The sequence below is a fragment of the Neolamprologus multifasciatus genome, chromosome 6 (assembly GCF_963576455.1).
Source record: "Neolamprologus multifasciatus chromosome 6, fNeoMul1.2, whole genome shotgun sequence".
Taxonomy (NCBI): Eukaryota; Metazoa; Chordata; class Actinopteri; order Cichliformes; family Cichlidae; genus Neolamprologus; species Neolamprologus multifasciatus.
Genome location: NC_140444.1, coordinates 38,830,050 through 38,848,095, shown reverse-complemented (window position 1 = coordinate 38,848,095; position 18,046 = coordinate 38,830,050). Strand labels below are relative to the sequence as shown.

General features: G+C 42.1%; 1 protein-coding gene across 3 annotated transcripts in view; it reads left to right on the top strand.

The window, feature by feature from the left end:
- The window catches only part of fbxo8 (F-box protein 8), an 80,126-nt gene that overhangs the window by 11,665 nt on the left and 50,415 nt on the right, over positions 1 to 18,046 (top strand). For 2 of the 3 annotated variants that reach the window (XM_085163015.1, XM_085163016.1), the window contains exon 8: positions 671 to 8,315. In XM_085163015.1, the coding sequence (XP_085019141.1) occupies positions 671 to 858 (188 nt within the window). In that variant the 3' untranslated portion in view covers positions 859 to 8,315. Of the gene's footprint in view, positions 1 to 670; positions 8,316 to 18,046 lie in introns of those variants that run through there. The other variant, XR_014874574.1, reaches the window with a different exon arrangement.

Here is an 18,046-nt window from a genome sequence, read left to right as displayed (position 1 = left end):
TCCACCCTCACATTCAACTCACTGTAAAACCTTTTCTTTGGTGCTAGCATTAAAACAGATGCCCAGCACACGCTAAGATGCTAACATTCGTGGATATTTTGTTTCTGCAAGAACTGTTAAACTGATATTGTCATTGACTGCGAACCGTCTTGTATTTGTATTGTGAAACAGATAAATGATAATAAGAGTAAAACTGGAAACTTCAGTTTTTCAGATTCAGAAATGTCGAGGGAGTGTGATTTTCATCGTTCTGCTGTCGTAACAACAAACTGTAGTATGCAGACATGACATGAAAACCTCATTCACTGCCACATAATAAGGATGTCAGAAGGTTTTATTCTGGCCTCAGCATTGTTAATGGTCTGTGCATTTACCAAAGGCTTTGTTAATGTCAGCAGAACATAGAGAAACCAATGCCTCTCTGGATTATTGCTAACTCGTCTGAACTGCTTGTGTGGCAGGATTAGTCTGACACTTTAGAGCCCAAGACTAGAGAGGGATGGATTACTGCCTTTTCATGGAATTGGTAATCTAACCACCTGTCCCCTCTGGAAAGGCTTGGAAACAAGAATGCTCTAGAGCTATTTAGTAGTAGAAATCGCTCAGATTTACAAGTTTTTCCACTTCCTTTTCCTCTCTCCAATCCCAATCTGGTGCCTTCTCTCTGCAGATGCTGTGTATGTGCTGTGCTACAGCCTTATCCTGCTCTCCATCGACCTCACCAGCCCACACGTGAAAAACAAAATGTCCAAGAGGGAGTTTATCAGGAACACACGACGAGCGGCGCACAATGTTTCGGATGACTTCGTAGGCCACCTCTACGATAACATATACCTGATCGGCCATGTTGCCGCGTAGCTTCGACTGTCAGCTGACCGTGCTGCACTGAAAAAATAAGAGCCGGCCTCGTGTCTAAAAGTATGGATCACCACAGAAATGGATTCGAACACACTAACGAGGAATACGACGGCTAAATCTTACTGGAAAGATCAGAAACAGAAATAACACTGTCACGCTGCGAGAGACACTGCTACCAAAAATTAATGTTGACATGTGCAAGAACCTAATTTCTTAAAAACCCAGTCACTGCAGAGAAGATTTGAAGTAGAGCCACGAAGACGCTGCACTGATTGAAAGGGACTACTGACTGATGGTGGAGGAAGAGCAGGAAAAGCTTCGTCTTCTGCTGATTGTGTTTAGCTAAGCGCCGCTCGTCTCTCAGCTGCAGGATGAAGCCTGGCTCTCTTGTTGGTAGTGACACATGAAATTAAAGGGAGCTAACACAGTATCAAACATACCATCAGTTTAATAAGAATATTAATTGTTAAGCAGTTGAGCCCATGGTGTAAACAGTAGGCTTGATCAGCCGTATGGACGCTATGGCTGGTAGATCAGCTGTAGACGGTGTTTTTGAAACTGCTTTGCTGAATCAGCCTAAATATGTCTCAAAACCCTCCGAACTATAATTTAACCACTGGGTTCTCATCCTGAGGCATAAGAGTCAGTACACGTGAACACTAAACGATGCCATGTAACAGGGTTTTACCTGCAGTATCTGTAACAAACAGACGTTATGGAGGCTATAATACTACTGCGGCAACGCTGAAGTCAAACAGAGGATTCCTGCTGCAAGAAAGATTTTCTGATTATATTAATGAAAGAAAATTGAGACACTCTACATGCACATGTAGTTTCTAATGAATGTGTGGAAATGTTCTTGCAGGAGGGCTGCTGTTGTAAATTTTAAATATTGCAAATTGCAATACAGTTGATTGTTAGTAACAGCTAATAAACATGCATATCTTTAGTTACTTTTAGTTGAAAGTGAGTATGTGATTTAATGTGTCATAGCAGTGGCTGATGGAGATGGACGGCTATTAAGAGACAAATAGCTCAAATCAAGTGTAGAAGGAGATAATGTTAGCCAAGAAAAGAGGAGTTTTATTGGGGATTTGTCTCCTGAACTGGAATGCCAGAACATTTATAACAGAGTATAAATATGATTTAGGGCGTTCATAAAACTCCTGAACAGTGCACGAGTTTAGCCCGACTGCTACAGTTTAGTTTTATTTCCTGAACAAAACGTCTTCCACTTTGTTCTGTGACATTAATCATATGTAGTGTAATTCTGTGTTACAGTAACAACACAACCCCTGCAAAAGCAGTCCCATGCTTTCAGAGGTCAGTGAGTTTTATTTAGCTTTCTATTTATGCTAACTGGCTGTACGGGGTCTGAGCTGTTATTGAAGGTAACACTACAGTAGGGAGGACATAGATTGTGGATTCTACTTTTTACTAAAAGTAAAGTTTTAATCAGGTGACCTGAACCATCTTGTAGATATGCTGCAATATGCTTCGGGTGCTGGGGGGCTTCCCATGATGCACGGAGCACTTCTTCTTCACCTCTTTGTTTTCACGCCAGCACTATATTTAATTATTAGCAGTGATTAAACTCTGCTTCCTGTCTCTCTCTGCTCTCTCATCTTCTCGTTATTCCCCACCACAACACTCACTCTGTGCTCGTAGCGTCTAACAGCGAGTGCCAACAGCAGGATGTAGCTGCAGCTAAAGGTTCACTTAATGTAACCATAGCAACAAGACAACACATTTTCTGTGGTTTAATTAAGGGTTTGATTTTATTTTATTGGGTATTGTAAAACTGTCAAAAGATACTGGTTTTGTTTTCTGTCCAACTCATTCTCTTTAGATCATTATCACTCAGACGTTTGACACGAATGTTTAAATTATGAAATCTGTTGTTTTTTTCTGTGTTCTTATGCTATGAAAGTCAAAATGCACTGAGAACTTGTTCCAAGGATGTGTCTTTATTTTTAGTTTCAACCAAGGGAGAAACTTGTGGCATTCCCTCAGAGCGAGCGAGACAAGCAATGCTCCTCTTGTCTAAATTAAAACGTACGAAAGTAAAGCGATCTCTCTCCTTTAATATCAGATGTGCTGTCGTGAATCCTTATGTTACGCTAGCGTGTCCATCTCGTTAACAACGACTGAAGCTGTGCAGAGCTGAGATGCCGGCAGCTGCTTGTCTGGTGAATTGCACATGCACAGCTAAATGCACTGAGATCAGTTACAACCTGTGCTTTGTGTGAAAACACAGCTAGCATTACCAGGTAAATGACATCAAGTGATTTATCAAAGTAACAGATGACCTCAGCAGGCGTATAACAGAGTAGATGGAGTATGGAAAAGTATTTAACTTAAAAAGTAAACCTCTTAATTCAGCAGATTTTAAAATTATTATTCATAAATTTTACCTTTTAAAGAATTTTTTTTCCAGCGATACGTGAACCGATCATGAAGCAGACACACATTGGGTTGTCAGATTCAGGCTTCTTCACTAAACTTGTCCTGCGACGTAGACTAATAGAAACCAAAAACCCAACAAATACTTACACAGCTGTGAAAAACCTGATGGGGATCAGATGGGAGCCATGAAGAATCGAACCACTTTGCTCCACGTTCTCAAGGTTTCTAATCGAGCAGCAAGCTATCTGCAACTAATTAGCATTAAGAATAAATGAGAGAAGGGCAAGAGCATGATAATGGGACTGACAATAAAAACACAACAGGACAGTGAGTCCTGAGGTCACGTGCAACACGTCTGTGTGTGAAAAACTGGTAAGAACCAGAAAAGGTTCGGTTTAGATTTCTGCAAGGTCGTCATTTTCTGTTAAGCAAAGTCAGGCTTCAGTTAAAGTTAACCTTATATGTGGTTGTTCATGTTATTTTGAGCTGACTCATTACACCGGCTTCTTCCTCAAACTCAAATATAACTGGAGTGTGTAAGAGTGTTCGTATGTGAGGTAAAACATTCAATCTTGACTCCAGATACTTGATGTGAGTGATTCAGAGACAGACGTAGAACAACCTGCCCCCTGCTGTTTGTTTGATGCAAATGATTAAAGATCAGTTCTAGAGACACATTCCCATCCATACATGCATGTAGGCACACTTACTGCTGTGCATGTGTGACCATATTCATACAGCGCCAACACAACTGATTGCTAAAAGAAGGAACTTAATGTTGTCGTCAGCTGTGTTACTACTGGAAATGCTTGAAAATTGGACCCTTTTTAAAACGTGGATAATACAGCATTTAATTTACAGAGAGAATGAATTATGAATTTGCATTATTCTTCATGAAATTAGTGTTTCAGTAATATGTCACTGAAAACACAAATGTACCCACATCAGATGTAATATAAGCAAAGTCTTGAACAGATTTGCGTATGACACTCTAAATTATTTTGTTTAAAGCCATGTTTACTTATTTTTGTGTTACATGAGGCACTGAATTGTCTGACTCCAGTTATAGATTATACCTTTAGAAGGACAGACGTGTACAGATGATGTCAGATAATGTGACATTGTGGTGTAATGGCTCCGCTTTTGCTGATGATTTTGACCCAAACGTGTCTCGAGGCTTCGAAACGATCTGAAACTCAACTCCGTGGCGACATCTGCTGGCCAATTTGGCTATCGCCACGTCATGATTATGCTGTGAAACGATGATGCAGACAAGCCCAGTGCACAGACTGTAATGATCAGTGTGGTTCATCAAGTATCTCCCTCTGTTAATATTTGTGTTGATCACAAGAAATGAATTCTTAAAGTAAAACATACGAGACTGTTGTGTTTACTGTAATAAGCACACAGGTTTCTGTTTGTGGCTTCGTTTTTCGCTCACAGCTCTCAAACTTTTGATGTTTTTTATTACTTTTAAGTTTTCTGGGACTTCCTGTCATCAGGTTTGTTCTACACTCTCAAACAAAGCTACAAGCTGGCGTAGTGTGACTTTTTAATTAATTAAATTAATTAATTAATTAAGCAAGAAGCGCCTTGAGGCAACTTTTGTTGTGATTTGGCGCTATATAAATAAAATTGAATTGAAGATGGGATTATAAAGATAATATAAAACTCTAAATCTGTTTTATATTTTAGATTCCTCAAAGTAGCCACTATTTGCTTCTCAATGAGCTTCATGATGCACCTGAATGGTTTCACTTCACAGGTGTGCCTTGTCAGGGTATTTAAATGAAAATACAAAATTTTCCTTTTTTAACTTTTATCACATTTTCATTGGCTAATTCTGACCATGTGAACACAAGGAAAGCGGCGGGGCCAGGCGGCATCACCGGCCGTCTGCTGCGCTGACCAGCTAGCAGGTGTCTTCACTTCCATCTTGCCCAAGAACAGCAGACCCTCATCCCTGAACGATTACCGGCCAGTTGCACTGACCTCGGTACTAATGAAGGCGTTCGAGAGGCTGCTGAAGAACATCATCTCCTCCTCCATCCCAGACACCACAGATCCGCTCCAGTCCGCTACCGACCCAACAGATCCACAGAGGACGCCATCGCCCACGTCCTGCACACCACCCTCAGCCACGTGGACAAGAAACAGGGTAACTATGTGAGAATGCTGTTTGTTGATTACAGTTCAGCGTTTAACACAATAGTGCCCTGCAGACTGTTCACAAAGCTCAGGGATCTGGGACTCAACAGCCGCCTGTGTGCATGGGTGTTGGAGTTCTTCACTGGGAGAACTCAGGTGGTGAGGGTGGGTAGATGCCTCTCTAACATCTGTCGGGGCGATCGTGGCTCAAGAGTTGGCAGTTTGTCTTGTAACCGGAAGGTTGCCGGTTCGAGCCCCGCCTCGGACAGTCTCGGTCATTGTGTCCTTGGGCAAGACACTTCACCTGCTCTGTTGGCCAGAGGCTGATGGGACAGCCTCACTTCTGTCAGTCTGCCCCAGGGCAGCTGTGGCAACAACTGTAGCTGCCTCCACCAGTGTGTGAGACTGAATGAATAGTGGAATTGTAAAATATTGTAAAGCGCTTTGGGTGCCTTGAAAAGCGCTATATAAATCCAATCCATTATTATTATTAACAGCATCACCATCAACACAGGAGCACCTCAGGGATGTGTCCTCTCGCCACTGCTCTACTCCCACACGGCTCCAACACCAGTGTGAAGTTTGCTGATGACACAGTGGTGTTGGGCGCCATCTCCAACAACGATGAGGCGGCCTACATGGATGAAGTGAAGAATCTGGCATCGTGGTGCCAGGACAACCATCTCCAGCTGAACATTGGCAAGACCAAGGAGCTGGTGGTGGACTTCAGAAGGAGTCAGCACAGAGACTACAAGCCCATTATCATCAGTGGAGAGGGTGCAGTCCTTCAAGTATCTTGGTGTCCACATCTCCTCAGACCTGACATGGTCTGCCCACATTCAGGTCCAGGACAAAAAAAGGCTAGGCAGCGCCTGTATCACCTACGACAACTGAGGAAGTTCAGGGTCTCTCCAAAGATCCTCAGGATTTTCTATACAGGCGCTGTGGAGAGCATCCTCACACAGAACATTGTGGTTTGGGAACAGCAGTGTTAAAGACCAAAATCCTGCAGAATGCTGCTGCAGGATTGCTCTCCCCTCGCTTCAGGACATCTACACCAGGAGATGTCGGACTAGAGCAGATACTGAAGGACCCGTCCCATCCTGCCAACAAACTGTTCCAACTTCTGCAATCTGGTAGAAGGTTCTGCATCATCCGGGCAAGGACAGAGAGACTCAAGAGGAGCTTCTATCCCCAAGCCATCCGGGGATAGAAGCATCATCTCAAGCATCATTTATGCTTGAGAAACTTAACACGAAACGTTCAGATTTGAGCTTCCCATCCCTGGGTAGTAGCCCTGTAGCCTTTTTTAACAGTTTTAAGTTTGTACATGATTCTTCTTTCGTTGTTCATACCACCGACTTGAGCTGCCTGGTTATCTGTATCTTTATAAAGAAATTGCATGTTGGATGAAGAGAATTCCCCCCTCCCAGTGTGTTTCGTCTATTGCATCTGCAGCTCTCCTTACAGACTGATGTAAAACACTTTTCCCAACACATTTTATTATGTGGGGTTTGGTATCTTGAATGTACACTCAGGATGACCTTCTGACTGATAGACACTTTGCTCTAAATAGTGGGCACAAATACACCCTTGTCCAGTGTGCACAAGAGCTATTGCAGAATACATAGTGTGGTTTTCCTGAAAATGGATACAAACTATCACCTTAGTGTATTTTAAATAAAGCACTCTGAAGATCTATGTAGCCATTCTGTTTTAATCCTTGTCACACAGTTGTGGCTTTGGCACAATTATTAATAAAAGAAGAAAAGCCACATCAAAGACAATAGTTGGTTATTATATCTGTCTATTGAAGGCCTTGCACACAGTATATCGTATTTATTGTCACATCAGTGTTAGTAGGTAGCCCCGGCTCCGACAGTGTCGGTCGTTGTGTCCTTGGCCAAGACACTTCACCCGTTGCCTACTGGTGATGGTCAGAGGGCCCGGTGGCGCCAGTGTCCGGCAGCCTCGCCTCTGTCAGTGCGCCCCAGAGCGGCTGTGGCTACAATGTAGCTGCCATCACCAGTGTGTGAATGTGTGTGTGAATGTGTGGATGTAGTGTAAAGCGCTTTGGGGTTTATAGGGACTAAGTAAAGCGCTATACAAATATAGGCCATTTACCATAATGTTAAGAGATTTGTGGCTGAGTCAGAGCACACACGGGTTCGTGCAGATAAAAGCACAATGATGAAGGTTTCTGCCAGAGAGCAGCTGCTAAAAGGCCATTACAAAGCTGCAAACAGATATTTCAAGCTGCTGGTGCCTGCGAATGTCAAGCTGTAGGATCCTCCAGAGACTGGCAGCTTGATGTTCGGCCACCCCTAACCAATGCTCACAAGCAGAAACGGCTGCAGTGCGCCCAGAACCACATGAAGACTTTCAAACAGTCTTGGTCACTGATGAGTGCAGCGCCACCCTGGATGGTCCAGATGGATGCAGAGGTGGATGGTTGGTGGATGGCCACCATGTCCCAATAAGGCTGCGCCGTCAGCTAAAAGGATGTGGAGTCGTTTTAGAGCTGGAATCACGGGGAGAGAGCTGGACGGCCCTTTTAGGGTCCCTGATAGAGTGAAAATAACCTCTGCAAAGGATGTGGAGTTTCTGATTGATCACTTTCTTCCTGGTACAAAAAGAAGAACTGTGCTTTCTGCAACACAACCATCTTCATGCAAGACAATGCACCATCTCATGCTACGAGGAACACCTCTGCATCTTTGGCTGCTATCGGCATGAAAGGAGAGGAACCCATTCTTCCCTGACCTCAATCCTACTGAGAACCTTTGGAGCATCCTCGAGTAAAAGAATATGAGGGTGGGGGGCCGTTCACATCCAAACAGCAGCTCTGAGAGGCTATTCTGACATCCTGCAGAGACATTCAAGCAGAAACTTTCCAGAAACAAGTTCCATGGATGCAAGAATTGTAAAACTGCTATCAAATAAGGGGTCCTGTGTTAATGTGTAACTCGACCTGTTAGGATGTTTTTGATTGAAATAACTTTTGATGTCAGTGAAACTGATCCACTAATGCTGCAAATTCAACAAATGACCGTTTTCACTTCTCTACAACCTATAAAACCTTTGAAACTCTGTGTGCGTAATAATTTGGAACAAAGCATTTTAAGTTTTTTATTTTTGAAAAACACTGTTTTCATTGGGAGGTTTGTTCAGTAACATTTGAATTATACTCTAATGGTTGATGACTCGAATGACCGACTGTCATTTGAATCGCCTGCTTAGGAAAAAAAGAGGAAAATATCATTTGCATAATAATTTGGAACGCGGTGTATTTATCAGATCAATGACCAAAATTAAAAATAAGCGCCGAGTTCCTTCCCATATGAAGAATATTTGAATAAAATGAATACTAACACGAGACATCTATCTACTGGCCTTTGTCATTAATCAATATCAACATTAAAGTTATCGCTAAATCACTTACATCTACAGGTTAGAAGCAGTTCTCCCCTCAATAATTCACAATGATAAAACACAATTCATCAAAGGCAGACATTAATAATAGAAAATTAGAAAATTATTCTACCTCATTAGCCTGGCACAGCCTCACAAAACAAAAGCGATATTAATGTCACTAGAATCAGAACAAATCTTTAACTGGTCCTTTTTCATCGTTTTTTCACAACTTTGGTTTTGGAAAGTCTTTTATTCATTGGATAACAGCTCTATATAACTCACCCACCAACAGCTCATATCACAATGTTTCACCCTGGAGAGAGGGACCAGACAAGGATGAACACGGTCACCCATTTGCAGTTTTCCACAGACATACTGGTCGTCGCAATACACGAGAATTGGAATATCAAAGGTATTTAAACCTCCCTATTGGAGCACAAAATTAATTTATATGATGGAAATGTATTACTGTGTCTACAGGAATACATTTCCATCATATAAATTAATTTATATTTAATTTATTTAATTACTGTGTCTACAGGACAAACTCAATAGTTTGTAGTTGGACAGAATTAGAATAAATAGATTCTAATAACATTAAACTTTCAGACCTTACAAACATATTACCATTTCAATTCCCAATTAAATCTTCTTGGGAGGGAAGGTTGGGATGGTTTTAAGGTTTTGTCCAACATAGGCTGGACCAGGGAGCTCCAGGCCTCGAGAGCTGGTGTCCTGCAGGTTTTAGATGTGTCCTTGACCCAACACAGCTGATTTAAATGACCTCCTCAACATGTCTTGAAGTTCTCCAGAGGCCTCATAATGAACTAATCATTTTATTCAGGTGTGTTGACCCAGGGTGAGATCTAAAACCTGGGCTGGAGTGTGCAGTCTGCATGTATGAAGCCCGGCTCATTTTTGGTGCAGCATGTTCTGGGGTTTAAAAGCCACAGAGATGCAGTGTTTGTGGGAATGGTGCTTGTTCTGTGTTGTAGCGTAATGACACCCAGTTTTGCTCCAGTGGATGATGATGATGATGGAGCACAAATTGGGTGTCATCAGGACACTACAACACTCTTTCAATGAGGAGGATGTAACATCCTGGACAGGGAGGAACGCTGGTTTGAGGGCGGAGTCAAGGAGGTCATTTATGTGAAAAGGGAAAGACCATCTCTGAATCAACGAGGGGGCCGAAGGGTACATCTGTCACCATCTTACAATGCTGTGATTGCAGCCATTCAACTCTCTGTGAATGGGACTCATGGTTATTGATCAGTGGTCATGACAATTTGCATATTAATGACCTGGAGCTGACTTCACAGCCCATTGTACAGTCAGTGGGCTGGTTTCAGTCATTGTGCAGATGTGCTGTTTATAAGGTTGGAAACCTGCAGTCTGAGGCTACGTCCACACTAGCCCGGATAAATTTGAAAATGGCGCCTGTGTCTGAAAACGCTCCGCGTCCACACTATCGTTTTCATTCATTTTCACAGAGTTGTCCACATTGAAATGGCTGAACACGCTTACGTTCCAGTCCTGCGCATGCGTGACATGCAAGAAAATTCGACCTGCCTCATTTCTGTCTGCTGTTTATTTACTTTCCGGCTCAAAATGTCGAGGAAAAGCACAGAGTTTTTCAAATGGACTCACAATGAGGTGGAGTTGTTGCTGAGAGTAACACAAAAGTACAAAGTTTCACACGCGAGTGAGAATTAAAGAATTTGAAGAAAAGATATCTGAAGCATGTACAGACTGATATTAATCTTAATAGGGCTGTCAGAACTGAGAGCAAACAAAACAACTGCTATCTTAGTTTAATTGGTCACATGACTAAAATGCGTCATCACTGTTTTCAAAAAGGCTCCGGGTTCGCTGTCCACACTGGGACCCAAAACGGCGTTTTCAAATGTATCCACTTTGGAGAGCGTTTTCAAAACGTTGTGTTTTCCTTGACCAAAGACGGCGTCTCAGTGTGGACGGGAGGCCAAAACGGAGAGAAAAAGATGCGTTTTCAATCAATAACGTGTTACTGTGGACGTAACCTGAGACTGAAGAAGTCACTTGGTTTCATTTTCTCTAACTCAAGGTATGCTGAAGTGAAGTTTCAAAATACGTTGGGTTTGAAGAGGATTTAAAGCATTCTCCACTCATTTGAGTGGAAAAAAAATTATTGAAAAGTTAAATATGTTAAAAAGTCTGAAAAAAGAAACACGTTTAGCACAGTAGCACACGTTTCCAGAAACAGCTGAACGTTTTGATATGAGAACGGCTTCTGTACCACAAAGTATGCAGAAGTAGCTTAAGTACAAAATGAACAGCTTATAAATAAAACTGAAACTGAATTCAGTGTTTTCAGATTTTATTTGTCTGTTTTCTGCAGTTTCACGAGTAAAGTTTCACACGAATCCTTCACTGTGCATCTTTGTGTCTGAACTACATTTACTCTACCTCACACCTACAGTTTTGCTGTAGTTGTTGTATATACTGTAAGGCAGTGGGTACATTATAGTGCTTGAATTCAAAGACCATAGACCTTTGCATGACCCAGCCCCCTCCCCTTTCCCCTCCTAATGTCATCTATGCCCTTTGACCCCAGCAGGGCTGCCAGACCATCAGAATTTTTCACTCGTGTTGTTCCAGAGTTTTCTAAGCAGCTGCTGTCCAGGCGTTGTGCTCTCAGCTGAAGACTATGCTGTTCATGTCTCAGCTCTTGTCAGATGTTGTACAACACTCAGCCACAGCTGGCAGAGCCATGCAGCCTGAGCAGAGAGCCTCACAATGATGATTTATTAGTTCAGAAGAAACACAAGGACACAATCACTGTTGGCTCGCGTTTTCTTTTTGTCTTCTTCAGTTAATTTACTGCTGCCAGTGCAGTTCTAGGACAGCAGAGAGCTGCTAGCTTATGTTTTCATCACAGAAAGGAAGGAAGGAGGAAATTGAACGAGGTGAGTTCTGAAGATTATGTGGACAAAGTTATTTTATCAGCTAAAATGTAGAAAGGAGGAGCGAGTAGTTGCTGATATCTGATGAGGAATCCTCTGATAACGTTTTTTAATTAAATATTTTTATACTTGAAACAGAGCAACGCTGCTGGATGTAGAAGAAGCTTCCCATCACAGGAATAATGAGCGTACTTAACACTGTGTGTTCAGTGTTTTCACAGCAACCAGTTCTTTGTTGTTTTTAAATCTAGCTTTCTGCACTTTCTTAACTCTGCGAGATGTCTTTAATTATTAGTGACTCATGAGTCACTGGTAAGTTCAAAACACTCCGATGTGGAAAGTGTTAAAATGATGTGCCTGCTCACAGCTGAGGAAAACCTGCAATATTCCGATGACAGGGGAATAGAGACGTCTGACATGGAAAACATTCATCAGCTCCAAGCTATTAGATTCAGCAATACTATAGAAAGATTAGTGTGAATGCTGATTAAGCATTCACAGTAATGAGATCCAAGTCTTTTTTGGCATCTCCAACACTGTTCAACTTAGAAAAACCGTAGATTCTGCTTCTTTTGAACATATTTTCTCATTTATAAATGTTCTAATGTATTTCAGTGTTTAAATCCTCATTCAACCGACTTCTCTTTCAACTCTACCTGCTCCCACATACGTTCATCTATAGACACCATTTAAACTTCAAAACGAAGCCAAGACATGGAACTACACAACTTTATAATCAATGTGCATGGTACGCACTGTTGACAGCTACAGTGAGAGAAGCAACTGGCAGTGTGGCAGAAATCAAAGGATTCATCTGAAAGCTGCTGCTGTGTTTTCAGTCTGCAGCCATTCTTTGACCCTCAAAGAATGGCTGCACGCTTCTCTTCTTTCCAGCGATGAATCTCTCAAAGCTAACAGATGTGAACAGATCTGATTGGAGGGAGTACCTTGTAACTGAAGCATAGATGCACAATGTATTTTCAATGACAGCAGGAAAGACCCTAGTTTTTAAATTGCTCAACAGGAGCAATTTACCAGGAGCAACACCAGTGGACTTGCTGGTTAAGGTCTTGGATTTAGATGCAGTTTGAACCAAATTTGCCAGGGATTTGCTGCAGAGTAACAGTGCGTCACTATTTCCTGCAGTCCGACCGAAAGCTGTTGGCAGGTATTTTCAGTTGATGAATTTTTCTTTGGCAGACAGGTGGTTTAAATCTGGGCAGTTGTTGTCAGTTGATGGTTTTCAGATTTGTCTTTTCTGACTGGATGATTAGAATTTCAACCATTTATCTGTCTGCAGTTAATCCCCCACATTTCAGCTCATCTAATGTAATTCCTCTTTTTTCAGTCTGTTTTAAACGTATTTATACGCATTTTAAAATAAAATCCAAAACACACAAACACACACGCACACACACACACACACACACACACAATATTAGAGTGAACATGCAAACATTTTGTTTTGAGTTTGAGATTTGACATAATTACAGACTTAAGTGATTTAAAGTATGTGAGCTTTCAATATTCTGACCAGTGTTGCCAACTCCTTAGTAAGGAAAATCGCTATTGGCTGTCCTAAAAGTCGCTAGAAGTCGCCAAATGACGTCATCACCTAATTTGCATAATTTGTCATGCTAATGTAATTGTAACCTACGTTGTTGGAGAGAGAAATAACGTTGTGGAAGAGACATAAAGTGAGTAAAAAACGTCCTAAATGCAGTTAGAATTTATTTAGAACTACAAATTAAATTTATTTTAGCAATTATTGTTTTTTAATGTCACAATTCCAACCCTGCTCCTTTATCCAGGCCTGGACTGGCAAAAGTGACCCGAAATTGGCACTCTGGTGGAGTTACTTTGTGTGTGAGAGTGTGTGTTTATAAGTAGTTTTAAACCTTGTGATCCACAAAACAGCCTAACAGTAAAAGAAGAACTCATGCGCGATTCATTTGCAGTTTGGACGCACAGGTGTGAACGTCTCCTGCCCTGATAGCAGCTGGGGGAGGACTATCCTCCACCCGTGAGCGCTTTGGCACGGGTGAGGCGCCCACGGCAGCACCTCTGCTTGTTGAGAGTGAGAGCGATACGCATTTTCACGTCAAAAAGTCGTCATAAATAAGTCTCCAATAATACCAGAAAAAGTCGCCAGATTTGTCGCTAGTCGCTTTTTAGAAAAAGAGTCGCTAAGGGGGTCTGAAAACTCGCTAAATATAGCGACAAAGTCGCTAAGTTGGCAACACTGATTCTGACACTAAATGTACTTTTTTCAATAGTTAACTTTTTCTAATGTACATTTTAACGATATCTGACTAGTTTCCAACTTTCCTTGTAAACTTCAACTTTCAAGAGTTCTGCACTTTGATCTTCAGGTTAATCAGTCAGTGTATTTCCGCTGATTCAACAACTTTCCCCCAAATTTGAAGATTTCAGCTATTCAGACTACACTTTCTTCAGGAAAGGAAGTGGCCTGCTTGATAGCCTAGACCAGGGGTGTCAAACTGAAATACACAGTGGGCCAAAATTCAAAACTGGAACAAAGTCGCGGGCTAACATTAATATTTATTGAAAAAAAAAAAAACCTTCCTCCAGATATAAGAATGAATCTTTTCTTATGGACTCAAACAAGTTTTGCTGAAAAACTGAATATGGAACAAGCAAAGCTTAATACTAAACAATATATATATTAGCTGTATAATACCAGTAGGCCAGCTCTAATAGTAATTTGGTGTGGCTTCGCACGCCAAATGTAATTAGGCTGCGGGCCAAATTTGGCCCGCGGGCCAGAGTTTGACACCCATGGCCTAGACGATCTAGACTCTCAGGAAAGAGTCACTTTGATCCACAGTGCAAAATCTATGAAATGTTGTTGTTCACAGTTGCTACGCAACCCTAAACCGCTGGTGTGAAAGTGCTGTATTTAAAAGCTGTCTGTTCAATTCAAACTAGATGAAGAAACTTGACAGTGAACTAGACAAACAGCAAAGAACAGGCCCAAAATAAGTAACTCTGGCCATCCCATAAAAAAATAAAAAATGCTAACCCCCAGCTGTTCTGTTTTCACACAACACCAAGTGTAATTTACAGCTGACGATGAAGTCTGCGTCAGAATCATTAAAATAAAGCACCTCGGTTATTGTATTCCATACTGAGGGCACCAAACATATTTGTATTAAAGGTCACGGAAATCCTAAAACCACAAATGTCACTGTTACAATGATGCAAGATGACTCAGAGATGATCATATACATCCTTAATTTGCATCAACACCAACAGATTTGATAGCTTAAAAAAAGGTTTCTTCAGATAACATCAACATTTGTTGCATATACAACACAGTGTTAGTTGGTCTGTGGTAAGCAGTCATATTACCAAACAAAGAGTTGGTGCTTACCTGCAGTCTATATGTGACAAACAGTGAATGCAGTGTAAGCTCCAGCCATCTGTTAAGCAGCTGTGGAGCGATCCTCCTTGAGTCTCTTTGTTGCTCTCTGACACTCTGACTGTTCCCCTCGCAGAGGAAGAGATGAGCTGAGCTAAGTGGCGCAGAGATGCTTTATGGGTTTAAAAAAATCGCTTAGCTCAGTGACAAATTACTAACATCAAGCTTGTCATACACACACATAACTTTTACCTTTACCATTAACAGTGTTAGGAATGTAATGCTCTAATACTAATTGCTATTTTCCAAGTGGGATTTTTAGTGTGTCTACATATGACATGATAAATACCTAACCTGATACATTTGTCTCTAGAATGACAAAACCAAGCACAAGCAAAAGACAAAAACAGTGCAGCCAGCATTTCCCAACACGTTCCTCTGTCATTAGAGAGCTGTTATTTTACAATGTGCATTGCAGTTTTTACAGTAATCCAGATCATCTGAACTGAATTAAATTGAAGTTAATTGATTTTGACAAGAAGAGAAATGGTGCTACACTCTGCAAACAAAGTTACTACACTTTTATTGGAAATTTAAAGTGACCAAAACTAGACACATATGCTTTGTTAAAGACATTTCCAAATTTAAACTACAGACTTACAGGTTTTTATCAATTTGCTGTTTTTATGGTTCTCTAATCACAAGAGGACAGCATAAAAGATAAAGTTCAATTCACTTTTATTTATGCACGATCTGATATTCTCGTGTTGGTATTGTTCCCAGATCATCATACTAAAGGTTGTTCCAGGATCAACATTGCAAGTGACCAATCAGAATGTTGTGATGTCATACTTTTGCGACTTCGGGAAAAACCACCGTAAAACAAAAAACTGTACTTAAGCTGCGAGAAACCGCCTTTGTCCGCCGATCAACAGACCCTAACCCTTTAATAAACGCTAAGCAGAACTGATATTGTCCTTGCAACATTGGAATTTCATAAATGCACAAATGGGTTGGTGCGCAAAAGAATAACGTCACAATAATGTGATTGGTCACTTGCAATGTTGAACCTGGAACAACATTTTCATGATGATCTGGGGACCACACCAACACAAGGATATCAGATCATCCTTTATTTATATGGTGCCAAATCATAAAAGTCTCCTCAAGGCACTTTATCTTGTAAAGCCAAGACTCTATGATAATAGAAAAAAGCCAACAACCAAATGGCCCTGTGTGAGCAGCACTTGGTGACAGTAGGAAGGAAGAACTCTCTTTTAACAAGAAGAAACCTTCGGCAGAACCAGGTTTAGGGAGGAGCAGTCATCTTTGAAAAAACACTTAATGACTACAGACATGAGGGCTATAGATCTGTAATCACTAAAGCTGTCTATTCCAGTCTTTTTGGAGATGGGAATGATGGTGGACACCTTCAGACAGGTGGGAACAGTGGCATGAGTCAGGGAGAGGTTGAACAGCCTGGTGAGGATCCCTCACAAGGCCTTGGTTAAAGCCTGCACGGACAGCCCCTGGGATGCCCTTGGAGCCAGGATATCTTCTGGGATTCACCACCCTCAACCTCCTCCTGAACTCCTGTTCCTGAAGGGAGAGGGGGAAGTTGGGGGCAAGGGCAGTAGAGGTAGGGTTGGTCTCAAACCGAGCAAAAAAGGTGCTGAGCTTCTCTACGAGTTTCTCACAGGGCTAACACATAGAGAAACAGTCCAAGGAGCTTGGAAAGAAAAGCGTCTGGACTTCTTTATGTTGCTTGAAGACGTTTCACCTCTCATCCGAGAAGCTTCTTCAGTTCTAGGGTCAAATGGTGGAGAGTCCCAAGTTTAAGCACTATGGGAGTGTCCCCCAAGGGGGGCATGAACCCCCTGTTGATCCTCTACCTAATCACACGAGCAAAGGTCTGAAAACGGGTCTAGGTCACAATCAGCCAAGGTTTTGGATGAGCTTCGGATACTCCAGTACATCTTTCCAGAAGGAACGGGGCTGAAGAGTGTGTGTGAGGGGTGTATGGGGTCCTCCACAATGCTGGTGGCTTTGCGGACGGAGTGAGTGCTATAAGTGTCCATGATGGAGGGAAGAGAGGTTCCAAGGATCTTCTCAGCTGTTCTCACTATCTGTTGTAGGGTATTGCAATCCGATACGGTACAGTTACCATACCAGACAGTGATGCAGCTGCTCAGGACGCTCTTGATAGTCCCTCTGAAGAAGGTGGTAAGAATGGATGGAGGAAGATGTGCTTTTCTCAGCATCCGCAGGAAGTAGAGACGCTGTTGAGCCTTCTTGGTTATGGAGCTTGCATTAAGGGACCAGGAGAGGTTCTCCGCCAGGTGGGCACCAAGGAATTTGGTGCTCTTGATGACCTCCACAGAGGATCCAATGATGTTAAGTGGGCAGTGATCTCTTTGTGCTCTCCTGAAATCAACAATCATCTCCTTTGTTTTGTCCACATTGAGAGACAGGTTGTTGATTCTACACCAGTCCGTTAGCTGTTGCACCTCCTCTCTGTATGCTGACTCATCTTTCATGCTGATGAGACCCACTACAGTCGTGTCATCGGCAAACTTGATGATGTGGTTCAAACTGTGCATTGCTGCACAGTCATGAGTCAGCCGAGTGAACAGCAGTGGGCTGAGCACACAGCCCTGAGGGGCTCCAGTGCTCAGTGTGGTGGTGTTGGATGCTGTTGCCGATCCGAACTGTCTGAGGCCTCTCCGTCAGAAAGTCCAGGATCCAGTTGCAGAGGGAGTCTTTGAACAGCATTCGTACATATGTGTGCACAGACGGTTGCTGCAAACTGCAGTGGGTCCAGTGTCATGACGAGCCTCTTCAAGCACTTCATCATGATGGGTGTGAGTGCAACGGGACAGTAGTCGTGGTGGCA